This window comes from Haplochromis burtoni, unplaced genomic scaffold (assembly GCF_018398535.1).
Source record: "Haplochromis burtoni strain Fernald_Lab_line unplaced genomic scaffold, NCSU_Asbu1 Contig_89, whole genome shotgun sequence".
Lineage (NCBI taxonomy): Eukaryota > Metazoa > Chordata > Actinopteri > Cichliformes > Cichlidae > Haplochromis > Haplochromis burtoni.
Genome location: NW_024582450.1, coordinates 1,020,225 through 1,036,305, shown reverse-complemented (window position 1 = coordinate 1,036,305; position 16,081 = coordinate 1,020,225). Strand labels below are relative to the sequence as shown.

General features: G+C 40.9%; 2 protein-coding genes across 3 annotated transcripts; both read right to left on the bottom strand.

Moving 5' to 3' along the window:
- Nucleotides 1–118: 118 nt before the first annotated feature.
- Nucleotides 119–9,307, bottom strand: LOC102312136 (thrombospondin-type laminin G domain and EAR repeat-containing protein). Its single transcript, XM_005934315.3, has 15 exons — nt 9,195–9,307; nt 8,699–8,766; nt 7,515–7,672; nt 6,311–6,534; nt 5,471–5,817; nt 4,970–5,060; nt 4,717–4,873; nt 4,491–4,622; nt 4,340–4,410; nt 4,046–4,204; nt 3,757–3,958; nt 3,445–3,677; nt 1,522–1,700; nt 1,296–1,397; nt 119–1,107 (listed from the first exon to the last, which is right to left on the bottom strand). Exons 3-15 carry the CDS (start codon nt 7,597–7,599, stop codon nt 954–956), a joined length of 2,136 nt encoding a protein of 711 aa, XP_005934377.1. The 5' UTR covers nt 7,600–7,672; nt 8,699–8,766; nt 9,195–9,307; the 3' UTR covers nt 119–953.
- Nucleotides 9,308–9,373: 66 nt separating this feature from the next.
- On the bottom strand, nt 9,374–14,115 carry sumo3a (small ubiquitin like modifier 3a). 2 transcript variants are annotated; one of them, XM_005934316.3, is made up of 4 exons: nt 13,965–14,115; nt 12,958–13,086; nt 12,796–12,867; nt 9,374–11,653 (listed from the first exon to the last, which is right to left on the bottom strand). In XM_005934316.3, the coding sequence occupies exons 1-4, from the start codon at nt 13,983–13,985 to the stop codon at nt 11,591–11,593; spliced, it is 285 nt and encodes a 94-aa protein (XP_005934378.1). In that variant the 5' UTR covers nt 13,986–14,115; the 3' UTR covers nt 9,374–11,590. The 2 variants fall into 2 exon arrangements, with proteins under 2 accessions (XP_005934378.1, XP_014192960.1); XM_014337474.2 differs by having other exon boundaries at nt 12,796–13,086.
- Between the last annotated feature and the right edge of the window lie 1,966 nt (nt 14,116–16,081).

Here is a 16,081-nt window from a genome sequence, read left to right as displayed (position 1 = left end):
CTGACCGAGAATGAAATGATGCATTATGGTTCTTGTAGTACCAAGCTTGGTTAATGCGCACACAACAGTGAAAGTAACTGAAGCTCTTTTCCATAATTAACCAGTTTAATTTCTGCGATTTTATGATACAGGTATGGATAAAGCCAACGTTTCATATCTACGTTTTGATTACAGCAAAATAATTTTGTGTAAAAACTACAATTCCGGCAAGTCTATGCTTTGAGGTTAAGAATGTATTATGTGATTTGTAGTCTTTTATAGACCAACATCTTGTGAGTGTCAGAGCTCAATGGGTAATTATTTGTCTAAGGAAAACTGTACCAAATAAATGATTAGCTACAAAAAAAACTTCAATAAATCATCATTCAAATATTAAACAACATTATCTGTTGGTATAAACAACTCTTATTCCATACATAAACACAATAATTATAGTTTATTTAAATTTCAATAATTTACTATCACTTTTCATATACAATTCATGCAGCCAGAGGCAAAATATAACAACAAACAATACACTTTTCTATTTAAGAAAACATATTACAGTTAGTAAACAAAATAATATTAAATCACAATGCTCTTACAGAGAGAGAGAGTATATAGAAATTTGTATTAAGTTTTGTCACACGATACACACAAATATATATTAAAAACAGACTTTCTTTGGTCCATGTGATTTTTTTTGTCTTAAAATGAGGTACATCAGTGGTTAACATATCACTGTGTGGAGGGTGACTGTATGCAGGGCTGATCACTGCAAAGGTACCCCAGCCAACACCCTGAGGGAATTTCTGAGCAGACAATAATTTAAAAAGTCAATAAAATTTCAATAATTAATGTAACCATTAAATGACCTTTTTAAATGACCTTTTGCAAATTATTTTCATACATGATAGATTGTGTACAATTACACAGATGCAGGACACAAAGCCACACTTTTTTTGTTTGTTTGTCTAGTAGGTTTTCAGCATGAACACTTTGGAGAGCGGTGCCTTGGCACTGGAGTAGATTAAATATGATTCTCCTTTAGCGCTGAAAAATTCCCAGTCACTGCACCCGATCGTTGGCAGCCAATGAACAGGAACGAATCCTTCATATCCCTGCCACCTAAAAGCAAAACAGAAAAGATGAATCCCATTAGTGCAGTATTTCCATCTGCTCTCACGGTAAGATAATAAATCAATATTAGAATTGTGTGTGTGTGTGATGTTTGAGATGGTTTCAAGGCGGATACCAAAAGGCAATAAGGTGGACTTATTTCACATTGGGAGGGGTGCTGTTGACAAGTGTAATACCTGTAGAGAATGCTGTTGAGAGAGTAGGATTCTCCATTGAAGGAGTTAGCAACAACCAGAAAATATTCCTGCCCAAGGCTGAAGAACTCCCAATCCACTGCACTGGAAAGAAAGAGGAAGGTATGTGGAGATAATGAACAGATAAAATGACAGCAGACGCATCAAGAAAATGTTTCTGAGCGTGTGTACACCTGGTAAGTATTATCTGGTGATTGAACATCTATACCTGTAGGTGACAATGTCCTGGAAGCGGACAAACAGCTGTGCACTCATGTCCAGTTCATAGATAGTGGAGTTAATGGTGTACTGACTCGGTCCATTACCATGGAGTCTGTGTCCATTGGCAACAACCAAAAAAACTCTGCTGTCAATCTGGAACATTTCCCAGTCTGTGGCACAGAACGTCTAAAAGAAACAATCAATAAATCAAATACTTTAGCCTTCAAATGGGAAACTCGTGGCACACAGAAGTTAAGTAAGTTGCATATTGCTGCTGATGAGAAGAGTTCTGCTGCTATTATATTTTACAGTGCTAGATGAAACTGCTGATACATGCAGGATCCAGTTTCAGCCAAAACAGATGGCCTCGCATTTGTGGCTACAATACTTTGGTATACAGAGGAGTTACCCAGACCTTCTGGCTGCAAAACAAGCCCAAATCATCCCTCCTCAACCACTGTGCTTGACAGCTGGTATGAGGCGTTTGTGCTGATAACCTGTGTCTGATTTTGTGCACTATGGTCAGATATCTGCACTTTGGTCTCATCTTTCCAACGGATATTCTTCAAGAGATCTTGTGGTTTGTTCAAATGCGATTTTGCAAACTTAATCCGTGATGCCATGTTATTTTTTAAGAGAAGAGTCTTTCCTAGCAACGTTTCCACTCAAGCCATACTTGTTCAGTCTTTTTCCAGTTGTGCTGTGTCTGAATCAGAAATGTAACTCTTGGGTTGTTTTTTTTTTATTTCTCTGAACAATGCACAGTCTTGCTCCAATGCTCCAATCTCGGGGTGAACTTGTTGGGACATTCTTTTGACATCCACTGGACAGCTTAAAATATGACTTGGACTTTTCATTTACTTTGTTCCAGGAAATATTATAAGCCATTAAAAATGGCTCACCCCATGATAGATTTATCCAAGCCAGAGTCACGAAGACATTACCTATGGCGCGCCATCCAAAACTGAAGATACTTAAGGAGGCGTGCCGATGCTTTTGGATTTACGACTCTCTATAATTAAAGCATATGCCAATAAACAAAAAAAGCAAAGATATATGGTCCACCTTTTCTCTGAAGACATGTCAAGCCTTTCATCAGTTTGTAGATAGATGGTTCATTAAATGTGAGCATTTTCAGAGTGAACTTGTCCTTCTTTTAATTCAACGTAAATGAAAGATCTGGATAGGTGAGATCCAAATTGATAATATTAAATGTAGCCAATGGGCTAAAATTATTTTGAGCTAACAGACTCACTTTGCCTCTGTGAAATCAAAGAGCCAACATGACTAAAAGTATGTGATAAATATGTTTTCTGCCCCATTTTCTTTATTATTTCAGTTAATTAATTACCAGCAGCCCTGAGGTGTTCATGTACATCCTCACATCTCGCATGGGGCGTTCCCCTTAATTACACAATTCCTCCTGTTTTCTCTCGAGACTATTAATGTGTCAACACTCTCACATCAGATGTGGTTTGATTCAAATATACCATTCACTATCAGTTACACGTCAAAGCACCGTTATCGCTCAAGCAAATCATAGCAAACCACATATTCAATTTTTTAAGGTAGTTTTTCATAATCATCAGATACAGATCTCATCAGGAGAAACCAAAGCCCAAATGGTCAGAAGATGACTTCCTGCCATGGAGTGGAAACCATGCCGTCCTCAAACCCACTCAGAGTTTTGAGGGGTTTGTAGCGAAGCAGCAAACAGCTGATAGGAAAATATTTTTAGTCTATTTGAGCTACTTTCAGTGCGCCCCAGGGTGGCTGTGGCTACAATGTAGCTTGCCATCACCAGTGTGTGAATGTGTGTTTGAATGGGTAGATGACTGGTTGTGTAGAGCGCTTTGGGGTCCTTAGGGACTAGTAAAAGCGCTATACAAATGCAGGCCATTTACCATTTTACATTATTCTTATCACAAACCTTAATTTTCTGGAACACCTGGAAGTTTCCATTCACCCAAACGTAGATGACGGAGTCTAAAGAAGTGGTCACGCCATCAAAAGCATTGGCGACCACCAGGAAATAGTAAGGTCCGACAGTGAAGAACTCCCAGTCGTACGCCCCTGAAGTCTGGAGCATCTGGTGGACCTCAAAAGACTTTGATAATCTGTTCCACCTGTATATCACACTGTCTATAGTGTGATTCTTGTCACCTAAAAGCCAAACAAGCAAAAGATGCCATGCCAGACACTGTGGAAGTTAACGGGTAGTATAGGTATATATTTATATTACCTTGTCTATGATTAGCGACAGCAAGATATGTATGTCCATCTATATTAAATGCCTCCCAGTCTCGGGCACAGTGCGTCTGCAGAGTCTGGAACTGCACAAATCTTTTTCTCCTTTTGCTCCACTTGTAAATCACAGAAAAGTCCGCCTGTGAGTCTTTGTTAAATCGCCTGTCTCCCCCAGAATTAGACACCACCAGATATATCTACATTAAAAACAACAAAAGAGAAAGAGTATAGGTTTAAAGCTTTTAGTAGGATTAAAGTGTGATTTTTCCACTAACTTGTCACACCTTATTGCCCATGCTGAAATGCCTCCAAGCCAGGGCTCCGTTGGTGCTGATATTCTGATAGAGTTGGAAACCTGTTTTAGTCCAGAGATACACAGCAGAGCCAGATGCCGACCGATGAGCCATAGCAGCCATCAGACCCATACCAGGTACCTGGAACAGCTGGAGATTGGATTTTTTTTTCACAGCGGGTTTATGTACAGGAAATCCCAAATGAAAGTGAAACAAAAGTATCAGACAATAAAGTATCAGACAATAAGACCTAAGTAAGTTTCACAGCAAATGGTGGATAAATACCTCTATGTCGTGGGTCTCTGAGCTGGTGGTGAGCACCTGATGTTCCAGCACATAGTCCAGCCTTTTGCGATCTGTGTTAATGAAAATGAATGGTTTATGTGATTTTATTTCATAGAAACAAGAACAGAAACAGTGGTAGTTGGAGTCTCACCTTCTAACACAGTGATCCAAACTGTACCGTCACAGAGGTAGAGGCCCTTTTTGAGGGGATTAAACCACAGTTGGCCCTGTAGCTGCTCCGAGCATGACTTCTCCAAGCCCACAGACACTCTAGCTTCAGTTTCTGACATATTAAAAACCAGAAAGCAATCAAAGAGGCAAGCAAACATGCAATGTCTTATTTATACTGAGTAAAAATACATGCATATGCAAATTACCATAGGTATTCCCATGTCTATCATCTTCTCCTCCTGTGGCTGGCAGGTCTAAAAACAGTGGTGGTACTGACAGAGCTGCTAGCTGGGGGTCAGAAGAGGGGCAGATCTGATGGGTAGCATCTGAACCTGGCACCAAAACCAGCTGTCGCAGTAGACCCTGGATATGTGGTCACAGAAGAGGTAATCATTTCCGAGTTCATGGCATATCCTTTACAAATCTTATTATAGTCTGAAATAAAGAAAGGCATCTTACTGAAAACAAGCCCTTCCACAGCCCCCGACTACCAATGTGGAATCTGGATCCCTGAATGTTGAGGTCTGAAGGGAAAGGCCTGGAGGGAATGCTGTTTGCCATAAAAGATATACATAATTATTTCTAATAGGTGGAGTAAGTTGTTTTTCTTCTGTAAATGAACTAAATTCTCTATAATTAAAGTAGTTCATTCTGTTCTTCTCATTCTAGGACTCAGTGTGAGACATGAACTGTATTACATGTACAAGTGCTGTGTGGGTGTTGATATTCCTCCTTTCGGCGTGCCAGAGGGAATTTCCACTAAAAAACCATCTATCACACACTGTCAGGCTACTGTGATATGGCTGCAGGGCATACGCAGATTTTGAGCAGGACCATTTTATTGTGGTGAAGGATCTACTGCGCCTCAAGGCAAAATCGAAGGGAACAGAGTAAAGTGGGAAACAGACGTATCCACCCAGAGAACAGAGAAGAGAAAGAGGCGAGAGAAACTGAGCTTACATTTCCACTGGTGAGCTGCAATCCACTGTGAGCTTAACGTGATGACTACCAATGGCTAAAACAAGAGTGTGCCACTGGCTGTCAGCCAGCTGGGTGCCTCGAAACACCCAGTGCTCTACAACCCCTCTGTGACCTTTATAAAGGAAGTGCAGACGCTTTCCCGAGAATTTAAGTCCAAGAATGAGGCGCCCATCACTTTTGACTCTCGTCTTCTGACTGTGTTGCTCTTCTCCGGTGATACTTGACTCTTTATTGCTTTTCAAACTGCTGCCTCCATCGTTCTCCTCTTTGTTCTGATCCACTGGTCGTCCTTTCGGCCCCATCAGAGAAAACACATATTCATTCCCCTGTTTGGAAAAACAAGAAGGAAGCCCAGACACACTGAATTTGGCAGCGGACGATGCTAACAAAGTGCATACGCTTTTTAATCAAGAATGGAGTTTTTTAGGTGATGGGTAATGAACTATGTTGCAATTTGAAACACTAAATTGCACTAGAAGAACAGACTTGCATGTAAGTTTAATTGCAAATAAATCAATAGGCAGTAAATATGAGCAATACCGACATCTGTGTCAAGTTTAGCAGCGTATGCATTCATCTTTCTGTCAGGGTTAATATGGCACTGTAACAGGAATTTCTGTCAAATCTATTCTGTGTTTTGGGTTTGCAGAGACACAGTCTTTCTATTTATGTAACACACAACATCTCCTCAAGCAAAGCAGGGTGGAGTGGTGGCATCTATTATTTTACTTAAGTAATCAACTGTTATTACTTGCAACATATTCCTGTTTTCACACCCCTGCAGTCATTAGTACCGAGGCGTTTCAGTCAGATGCTCACCTTGGGTGCACTGTCGGAGACTTTTAATGTCAGAACGATGGAGAATTCCTTGGGAAAGAGGTCACAGTTCACCAGTATCTGGGAGGAGGGAAAGCTCAGTGCGGTATCAGGGCTTGAGAAATGAATCCCCCTCACCCCGCCGGCCTGCTTCATGTGCACCCCCGGCACAAGTTTGGATGGGTCCCTCTCAAGGACAAAAGATAGAAGATCCAGGGGAAGCGAACCTGAACAAAATATGCAAATAAAGACTATGGCAGTGAGTTTTATGGCCAAACTTTAAACTTCCTCGTGTTGCGAAAGTAACACTGCAGAATTCCTGGGATGATTAATGGGTTAGAAAAGAATAAAAGCTGAAAGTTTTTAAAGTGGATTTAAACAAAATCACTCTCAGGCTGCAGTAGAAGTAATCTATTCACCGTACTTCACACTTTCACTCAACTTCAGTACATTAGAATAATTTAATAACTTTAGGTTTTGCAATGAAAAGTGTGATTTGATGCTTTATTGTAAAAAAAAAAAAAAAAGAAGAAAGAAAAATACCTAAGAGCATATAAAGTTTGAGCTGAAATGATTAGTGCACCAGCAGGATTACTTACTCTATATACCTTAAGTGCTGAGTGTGGTAGAGCATCTTCAAAACCAGAGGTTTGTTTTAAAGGGACACGAGTCAAAAAGGTCAGGATCCACAGGAAACTAATAAATTCCTCAATGTCCCAGTACTACTGCCACCACCACACCCTGGAGTGTGAGAAACAGCCCTAGGTAGTGGTGGCTTTTATGAGACTTCAGTGGGTTTGTTATTTAATTATTTTTTAAAAAGATACTCTTTCCTAAGCAACGATAACAGAAAAATAATAATACTCCCACACTGATGAGACATCACGTAAACATGCGCTGTGTACGTCCTAATATTTCAATGTGTACGGGATTGTTGTGGAATCCCAACCACACCCAATGTCTGTACTTGTTTATGGATGTTCATTTAGGTTAAAGTGGCATGCACGTCCACACAGAGAAGCACTCCTACTGTACTGTAGGCAGATGCAGACAGCTGGAATTACCAAAAAGTATTTTAGCTAGAGGGGCTTCCTGGGTTTTAGATGAAACAGTAAGCCATTCGCTGTATAATAATTAACTAAACATTACATGTGCTGAACTCAGCTGAGACTGGAAGAGATAAAATAGAATAAAAATGGAATAATACCTGTACATTGCCTCCATGTTTCTGTGGCTGTCTCAGTTACTCTTAACCCCAGGAGAAGGAACGGCATAAATATCAGCGTTGACATTGCAGAAAATCGGTTTGTTTCAGTTTCCAGTTGGTAGGAATGTCTCCATACTGAAGGTATTTCTTTGCCTATCCTAAATGACAACACACACCAGAAAGCTGTGTACACTCCATATTGAGCCTGCTAAGAATTCCAGCTCCAAACAAAAAAATGTCTATGAAGAAACTCGGGTGAAAATCATTAAAGTCACACTGGTAACCTAAGATTGATGTTAGGAGTAGGAAGTCCCAGAGCATCCGCGCTTGGAGAGATCCATTCATAAGTGTGGAAAAACCTGCACCTGCAGCTCCTTTTAAACTCCGGACTCATGCAAATCACTAAGCACCCTGTCAGTCATCCGCACTCAACCACAAATCTGATGACACAGACCTGCCAGAGGGGTGAGCTGCACCACTTTGTTAATGTATACGTGTACGCTCACAGACAAGCAGACAGGCACAATATCTGAATGTGATCACATGAAAAATGATTGATTAAAGGGCTTTTTTTATTGTTATTATTAAAAGGCAATCAAAAGAAAACAACAACACTTGCACGAGCTTTGGTCAAGCAGTGCATCCAAGCCGAGCTTTTACTATATTAGTTGTGATCGCACTTTAGTGTATGTTCAGGACATCTAGATGCTTCCTGAACGCTCTGCAAGTATTGAAAAGGTAATTATGTTTCAAGATAGTAAAGCTAAATAGTATGCTGAACCACATATATGTTTTGAATTAGCAAAATAGTATTAACATAAGCAAAGACTGTAATGGACAAAGTACTAAGAGCAGCTTGGTCAGATAGTTTTTGCAATTAATACATATTTGCATGTATGTCAACCTGGGTGGGCCAAGTCAGTCACAGTGGAGTACCTGAAAGTGTACAGTCTCCTACAGAGGATGTTCAGTGCCACTCAAACTCGACATTCATTGATTTCCTCAAGTCTGTTTAATCTTATTTTGATGGTCACCAGGTGCTCATGAGGAACAGCGGCATGTCTGCTTGTGTCAGATCTCTCAGAACCATCCGGCACATTTACAAGGCAAATGACACAGTCTTTCTTCTTCCACCCACATTAAGATTATGGACGCCACAAATATCAAGGATGCAAAATACATACCAGTATATTTTCCTTTATCCATTCATCAATCTCTCTTACTGCCAGGAACAGCAGTTACACCCCTGAACCTGTTTAGATGAAGAAAAGCAGATGCAGATTGTCCACCGGTGCCTGATTTTCCTTATTCCTGGTTTGACTCATCGGCCGCTATGATTAATCTTATCACTGTTCCGGTTATACTGAATGCAAGTATTCACACAGACTATCAGATGAGATGCCGCGTTCTAAATTTGGACCTGGGTAATAAAGACGATGGTGAAGTTTTAGATGATAATCAGTGTTTGTCCTTTTTTAACTCATTTATCTAAATTTAGTCATCTTTTGTCTACTACATGAAGAAGTGTGCTTGAGGACCACTTCAGAACCTCATTTTCTGAAACCCACTTCAGCTAAGTTTACGGTTTTTCCCACTACTTTCATGCTTTTATGAAAGCAAAGCTTTAGCAAACCCAAGACATGGTATTGGTATGGACCAGTGGTGCCACCTAATGGTTACTTTTGCACATTAGAAAGCAGGTTTTCGGTGCTTTTGGATCCTTAGCTCCCATCTGTGTGCATCTGGGTACCCAAGTTTCACCCCTCCCTTCCCTGGAGACAGAAAAGGGGCTTTAAGTTATGTTCTTTAAAACAAACAGATTAGCTGGTCAAACACAAAAACAAAAACTTGACATCAAATCTGAGTACCAAACTATATTTATTGTATACAGTAGTAAAAGACCACAAATAATGTACAAATCAGTAGAGAAAACATAACATGACAAGACCTGGTCCCCGTTCTTCGTACTTTACAGTTTAGCTCAGCTGACCTTTGTCCAGCTCACTGGGTTCTTGAAATGCGAGCGGAAGGCTGCTTGTTGGCATCGTAAAGTGTGCTCTTACTTTGTGTGACGAAAGCTGGAATCATGATTGCTGACTGGCTTGTGCAGATGCATGTCGCACAAACACTCAACATTTCTCTGTGCAATACAATATTGACAGATGCTTACTGATGGCTGTGCAAGGAAATAAGGTTTCATTTCTCAGTACTGGCACCAACTCTTAACTATTCATATAAAAGATGAAAAACATTTACTGTAGTAGCTGAAAATGTTCAGACAGTTTTTAAAGCACGTATTAAAACCTACATTTCATTTTGTTGCAGTGTGTTTTTAACTTTGAAAGGTGCAACCTTTTCTAATAACTTGAATCCAACTAACTTCAAAAAAAGCTGGGTTTTTCTTTTCAGGATTTGAGCTTAATGAACCGTGGCTGAACTGGGGGGAGGAAAGGGGGAAAAAGAAATCCTAGCTCATTTCAGACTATTTACATTCAAAGATCATTTGGTTACCCACATACGAAGAACGGGGCCCTGTAGGTACAGAACACTTGTCTCCCAAACTCCAATGGCTGACCTCCTGATATGAAACGAACTGCATGCTTCACTCTCCAGAATGTAAAAATAGTGAAAGACGCTCATCACCACTTGAAAGACTGCCACTGTAACAACACACAAGCAGACAGCATCTCAGCAGCTGGCACAGTAGTGAAAAGTGTCATTGGTGTCTTTTAGCAAAGACAATCCAACTTTTGCTGGATACCCTTGCTCAAACTTGAACCTGCTCCTCTTCAAAGCACATCTAAAACTCAGTGTTCCCGTTGGCTTACTTGTGCTAGGGCAATACAGGGGATGAGACACCTGACCTAAAAAAAACAAAACATTCAGGAACCTTTCAGTTATTCCCACTCACAGTCCACCCTCTACAACAAGCAGACCTGCTTTTGAGATCATCACAAGGACTGGTCACTAGTCCACTTTGGAAAAAAACAGAACCGAAAAGAAAAATGTTATGTATTTTGCACCAAGAGATTCTTTACACAATCAAACGCCGACCAGCTTACACCGTGGATGCACTTCTGTGATATAGATGAATTCTTTCCCCTGAAACAAGCATTTCTGCATAAGCATATATCCATCTGTACCGCAGACACCCACAGTCACGCACTGAGTAGCCATCTAAGAGGAAGCAAACACTGATGCAATATAAATGCCTTTAAATGTGACAGTTTTCACCTTGAAGTTGGCTTTTTAAAGAGAAGCACGTCAAATATGAAGCAGACGTTCTGTTTTTGGAGTATTGGTCCAAGTCCCACAACATTTATCTAACACCCATTCTGATACTGCTGTACAGGAGGGGGAAAAATGTCGACCATATGCCCCATGGGTGTTAATGTTTAAAATGACAGACGAAAAAACAAAAAATAACATTTACAAAAGAAAAGAAACATTGCAGAAGCACCTAAAATGCAAAGAATTAAAATTCATTTAACAAAACAAAAACAAACAAAAAAACGAGTCACCATTCAGACAACAAACACACAGAAAAGCAATGTGAAATGGGAAGCATGTGTGTATTATGTTCAGATAGTGCTTCAACTTCAAACCATTTTTATGCCCACTGACAGTGACCCCTGGACAAAACACTTGCAGAGCCTCGCATTCAACCCTGATGGATGAAAACAGTGACAAACTACTGGATACTAAGCTTTCACTGCACAGTGAACCAAAAGCAGTGACAAACCAGGAACAGCTGTGATGAGTTGTTGGTCCAATCACAGCCAGCGGTGCCAGAAGGAAATCTGTGTCCTGATTGGCCAGCAGAGAGACTGTTGACACACAAAAGTTCAGTCCTGACTGAGACAGCACATAAACAGCCAAAGAGGCCCCCCGCCCACACCTGACGAAAACCATGACAGACATCTTTAAACTGAAAGAATAATAATAATAATAATAATAATAATAATAATAATAATAATAATAATAATAATAATATGAGGGGAGTGGTGGGGAAGGGATGGACAGTGAGATGGTTGAGGGCGTTGTCTGAGGGTGGCCGTCAATGAGGTGGGTAGAGCTTAGCAATGGCCGCCTGTCTGCTGCTGGAAAACATCTATGGTGTCTTCATCTTCCATTTCCAGCTGAGAAAAAGATGTTCCATATATTAATTATTTTACAGTATTGCAAACATATTCAATTTATTTAGGGGACAAGTGCGCTGAAGAAACTGAATGCGTTTCAATAATGGTTACAAGTAGGGCTGCCACGATTTGTCGACTAGTCACGATTACGTCGACTATCAAAATCGTGATTCAATAGTCGACGTGTCGTTTGAAGCTTTGTAAGATCGCAAAAGACACAGAAGTAGCAGGATTTAAGAGTGTAATAACGGACTGGAACAGAAGATGGCAGCACTGCATGTACAAGGATGCCAGCTGCCGTTAAACCCCGAAGAAGAAGCAGCTGTGTCCCAGAATTCATAGCGCGGCCCAGCTTAGTTTCCAACAATGGCGGTAGCTAGTTAGTTTTAATATTACTCTTATTATTCTTTCTGGGTCACAAAATAAACGTTTAACATATTTTCAGGCGAGAATGTAGCTGTGTAAACCTCAAATATCGGCTCAGTTTATCAGGACACCACATATTTTCAAAAGCACTCCGACGTTTTCGGAGACGTCTGTTACCCACTAGCTCGATAGCTAGCCGGGGGCTAGGTCACTAGCGCCGTGAGAACACCGGACTCCCGGCAAATTGTTTTCAAACCCACCGCCGTCTTTCGCGACTCAGGTTAAATATATATGAGTCACTTAGATAAATTAAAAATGTTGTTGTTTGGCTTTTTTTTATTTTATTTAGTATTTTATTTGTTCCTGAGTAAATCGGTTTGGCTGAGATTAAAGTTATAGTTTTTACACAGCTGAATAAACGTAAAGCAGACAGCTGATTATCAGAAGTGTGAGATGCTGGAGAATATACTCCGGTGTCCTGTTATATTTTAGATAGCAAGGAGTTTATTAAACTTTACCGAAACAATCTGCAAATTTCATTAAAATTGAATAAACTATCATCTTGTCTTTATTTTTAGTTAGCACCTTAAAAGCTTAAAGCTGTAAGCTAATGATAGTTATATAAGAGCAGATGCTGCTGGTGCAATAAGCTGTAGTTTTACATCCAGTGGATGATGATCTGATTAGTCGACCAATCGCATAAATAATCGGTGACTAGTCGACTATCAAAATAATCGTTTGTGGCAGCCCTAGTTACAAGTGCATAATAATCATACCTGTGCAGGCGTATCCGTCTCATTGATCGGCTGGCCATCAAACCTGAACCTGATCTGCCTTATTGAGAGACCCTGCAGATGAAGATGCCGGCTTTTCGTTAAAAGAACAGCAAAGTTAAGTGTGCAAGTAATCATGCTGCTTAAGAACTTACAGCAGCTTACCTGTCGTTCACAGTATGCCTTCATTAGTTTACTGAGAGGTGTGTGCCTTTTTATTTTAAACTGAACCACCGACCCATCCTGCCCTGCAACCTTGAGGTTGATGTGGTCATTCTCAGTCTTTACGCCTTCCTGTAGAAACACAATGGTTTAACACTTGATAAACAAATGGATTAGCAACCACAGTAATGCATAGTACGTATACGTTTTCTTTAAAGCGACATACACAATACTGTTAGCCTTGCTAGCTCAGACATACAGAAAGTAAATTAATAGGCATATAATCCCACAATTTTAACAGCCGTGTCACAAAACACAGACGTGCCTTGTGTTGAATTACTGTCATACTATTCAATTGATGCTTTGATTAAAACAAAACGTACATTGGAGCTCAATAACACAGACATGCTACCATATGCGTTCACACAAGGCACTCACAGGCGCTAACGTTAGCATCATTAGCTCCGGGCTAGGCTCAGAACCACTGGCGAGTTTAGCTACCGGCTAACGCTGCTAGCAGTTTTGTTATGAAGTATTGTGGTACAACAAGCAGCACAACGAAAAAATTAAAACAAATAAAATAAAAACTACCAGAATACCATAGTCACATCAGTTTTTAAGGCGGTGCGTCACCTTCATTTGCGCTCTTCTGCCACTGCTGCAGTTGCGGCATTTGCGGCGGTGCGGACATAGCGTGGTCCCGTTTCGACAAAGAAAAAAATCCGCAAATAACAATCATGGTGTAATTGACATTCCTGCTCCCAACCTTTTAGACCCCAATTAGCGGGACAACATCCCTCCCAAACTCACCTACAGCGAGCTGTGTGAGCGCATATAGACGCACATATGAATGTGCGGGTACTCATTCATTTGCGAAACAAACACTGCGCCGATTTAGAGAAACGTGCAAACCAGGCCATTTTTAGATTGCACATATAAGCGACGGTTTCGCAGGAGCTCGCCTCAGCCATCATAACAAGCAAGCAGTTATATAAACCTCTATATATTACCTTTGGCTTTTCCTCTGACATCTCCGCAGGATTTCGCGTTGCAGTTTACAGAATAATCTGCTAGTTCGGCTTTATTTGTCTTTCTGCCGCCTTCTGTCCTCTCCTCTGCCCTGCTAACGGGTGCGCGCTTCAGACCGTTGCTGCAAATAAGCCATTGGCCCTTAAAACACCACGTGGTTGCCAAATCGCGGGAGCGCGCGTCTATGCAAAAAAAAAAAACCTCGATCACGCGAGGAATCTATATGAAAATCTCTTATTGTGCGCACAAATTAAACCAAATAACGAGCCACCTGTAAGTGATAGCTATTGAAGTTCTGTAGTTTAATTTCCATTCATTTAAAATGTTTTGTTTCCATCTTAGTTTAGTTTAGACCAGACTTCAGAATTGGTTAAGCTCTTTAATGTTTAAATATCCTAGTGTATTATTATTGTCATTTTTAATAATACTTTGACTCTTTTAATTTAATTATATGTTTTAAGAAGTTCAGAAATACAGTAGTGGTCAGAAGTTCTTATACACTCATTATGGGCATGAAAGTCATGATAATTTGGGGCTTTTAATAATTTCTTTGAACTGTTCTTTTTCCAGTCAGGAATGATTAATTTACAGTATGCATCAATCTGATGCACAACTTTGAATTTATTTGGGATTTTCTTCAATCCACACAGGGTCAAAAGCAGAAATACAGACTCAAATATAGACATCAAATCACTTAATTCCCTTAATAAGTGCTATTCAATGTTCTACAATATCTATCAGTTTAACAAGGTGAAGGCCTGTTTACTTTTTGTTAGTGATCATGTTTGAATGCAACTGGTAGTTTCTTCTTTCCAAAAGGTGAGCAGACATCATATTAAACCCTATGGATTAAGAATGTAACTTGTGTTCATATGTGTGAAGGCAGCAAGTGAAGACTATTAGCAATATAGTGTATACACTTGAGCCTGTATGTGTACTTTTGACACTGCGTGGATTAGATAAAATCCAAAATAATACTGATGATGCCATAGCCCTGACACTACACACTGCCCTGTCACACCTGGAGAAGAGAGACACGTATGTGAGAATGCTGTTTGTAGATTACAGCTCAGCATTCAATACCATCGTTCCCTCGAAGCTGGACAGGAAACTGCAGGATCTAGGACTGAGCAGCTCCCTCTGCAGCTGGATCCTTAGCTTCCTGTCTGACAGACGCCAAGTGGTCAGACTGGGCAGCATCACCTCATCCCCCATCACACTGAACACTGGTGCTCCACAGGGGTGTGTACTGAGCCCTCTCCTGTACTCACTCTACACCTACGACTGCACAGCCACTAACAACTCCAACATCATTGTGAAGTTTGCGGACGACACTACAGTGGTGGGTCTTATCACCAATGGTGATGAGACGGCTTACAGGGAGGAGGTCAGCGCCCTGACCCACTGGTGTCAAGACAACCATCTCACCCTCAACGTCGCAAAGACAAAGGAGTTGATAGTGGACTTCCGGAGGTGCAGAGAAGTACACACCCCCATCACCATCAACGGCGCTGCTGTGGAGAGAGTGAGCAGCTTCCGGTTCCTTGGTGTACATCTGGCTGAGGATCTTACGTGGTCAGTACACACAAACAAAACAGTGAAGAAGGCGCAGCAGCGCCTCTTCTTTCTCAGGAGACTGAAAAGATTCGGCATGAGCCCCCGCATCCTCAGGACCTTCTATCACTGTGCCATTGAGAGCATCCTCACTGGATGCATCACCACCTGGTATGGCAACAGCACCGCCTACAACTGCAAAGCTCTCCAGCGAGTAGTGCGGTGCTCTGAACGGATAATTGGAGGTGAGCTTCCCTCCCTCCAAGACATCTACAGGAAGCGGTGCCTGAGGAAAGCGGGGAGGATCATCAAGGACTCCAGTCACCCCAGCCATAAACTGTTCAGACTACTTCCATCAGGAAGGAGGTTCTGCAGCATCCGGTCCCGTACCAGCAGACTGAGAGACAGCTTCTTCCACCAGGCCATCAGACTGCTGAACACGTCATAGACACCTCAGCTTCACTACTGGAACTTTAACATTATGCACTCCATACTGTACAGTAATGCCACTGTTTTGCACATGTCTCAACTCTGTATATTTTTA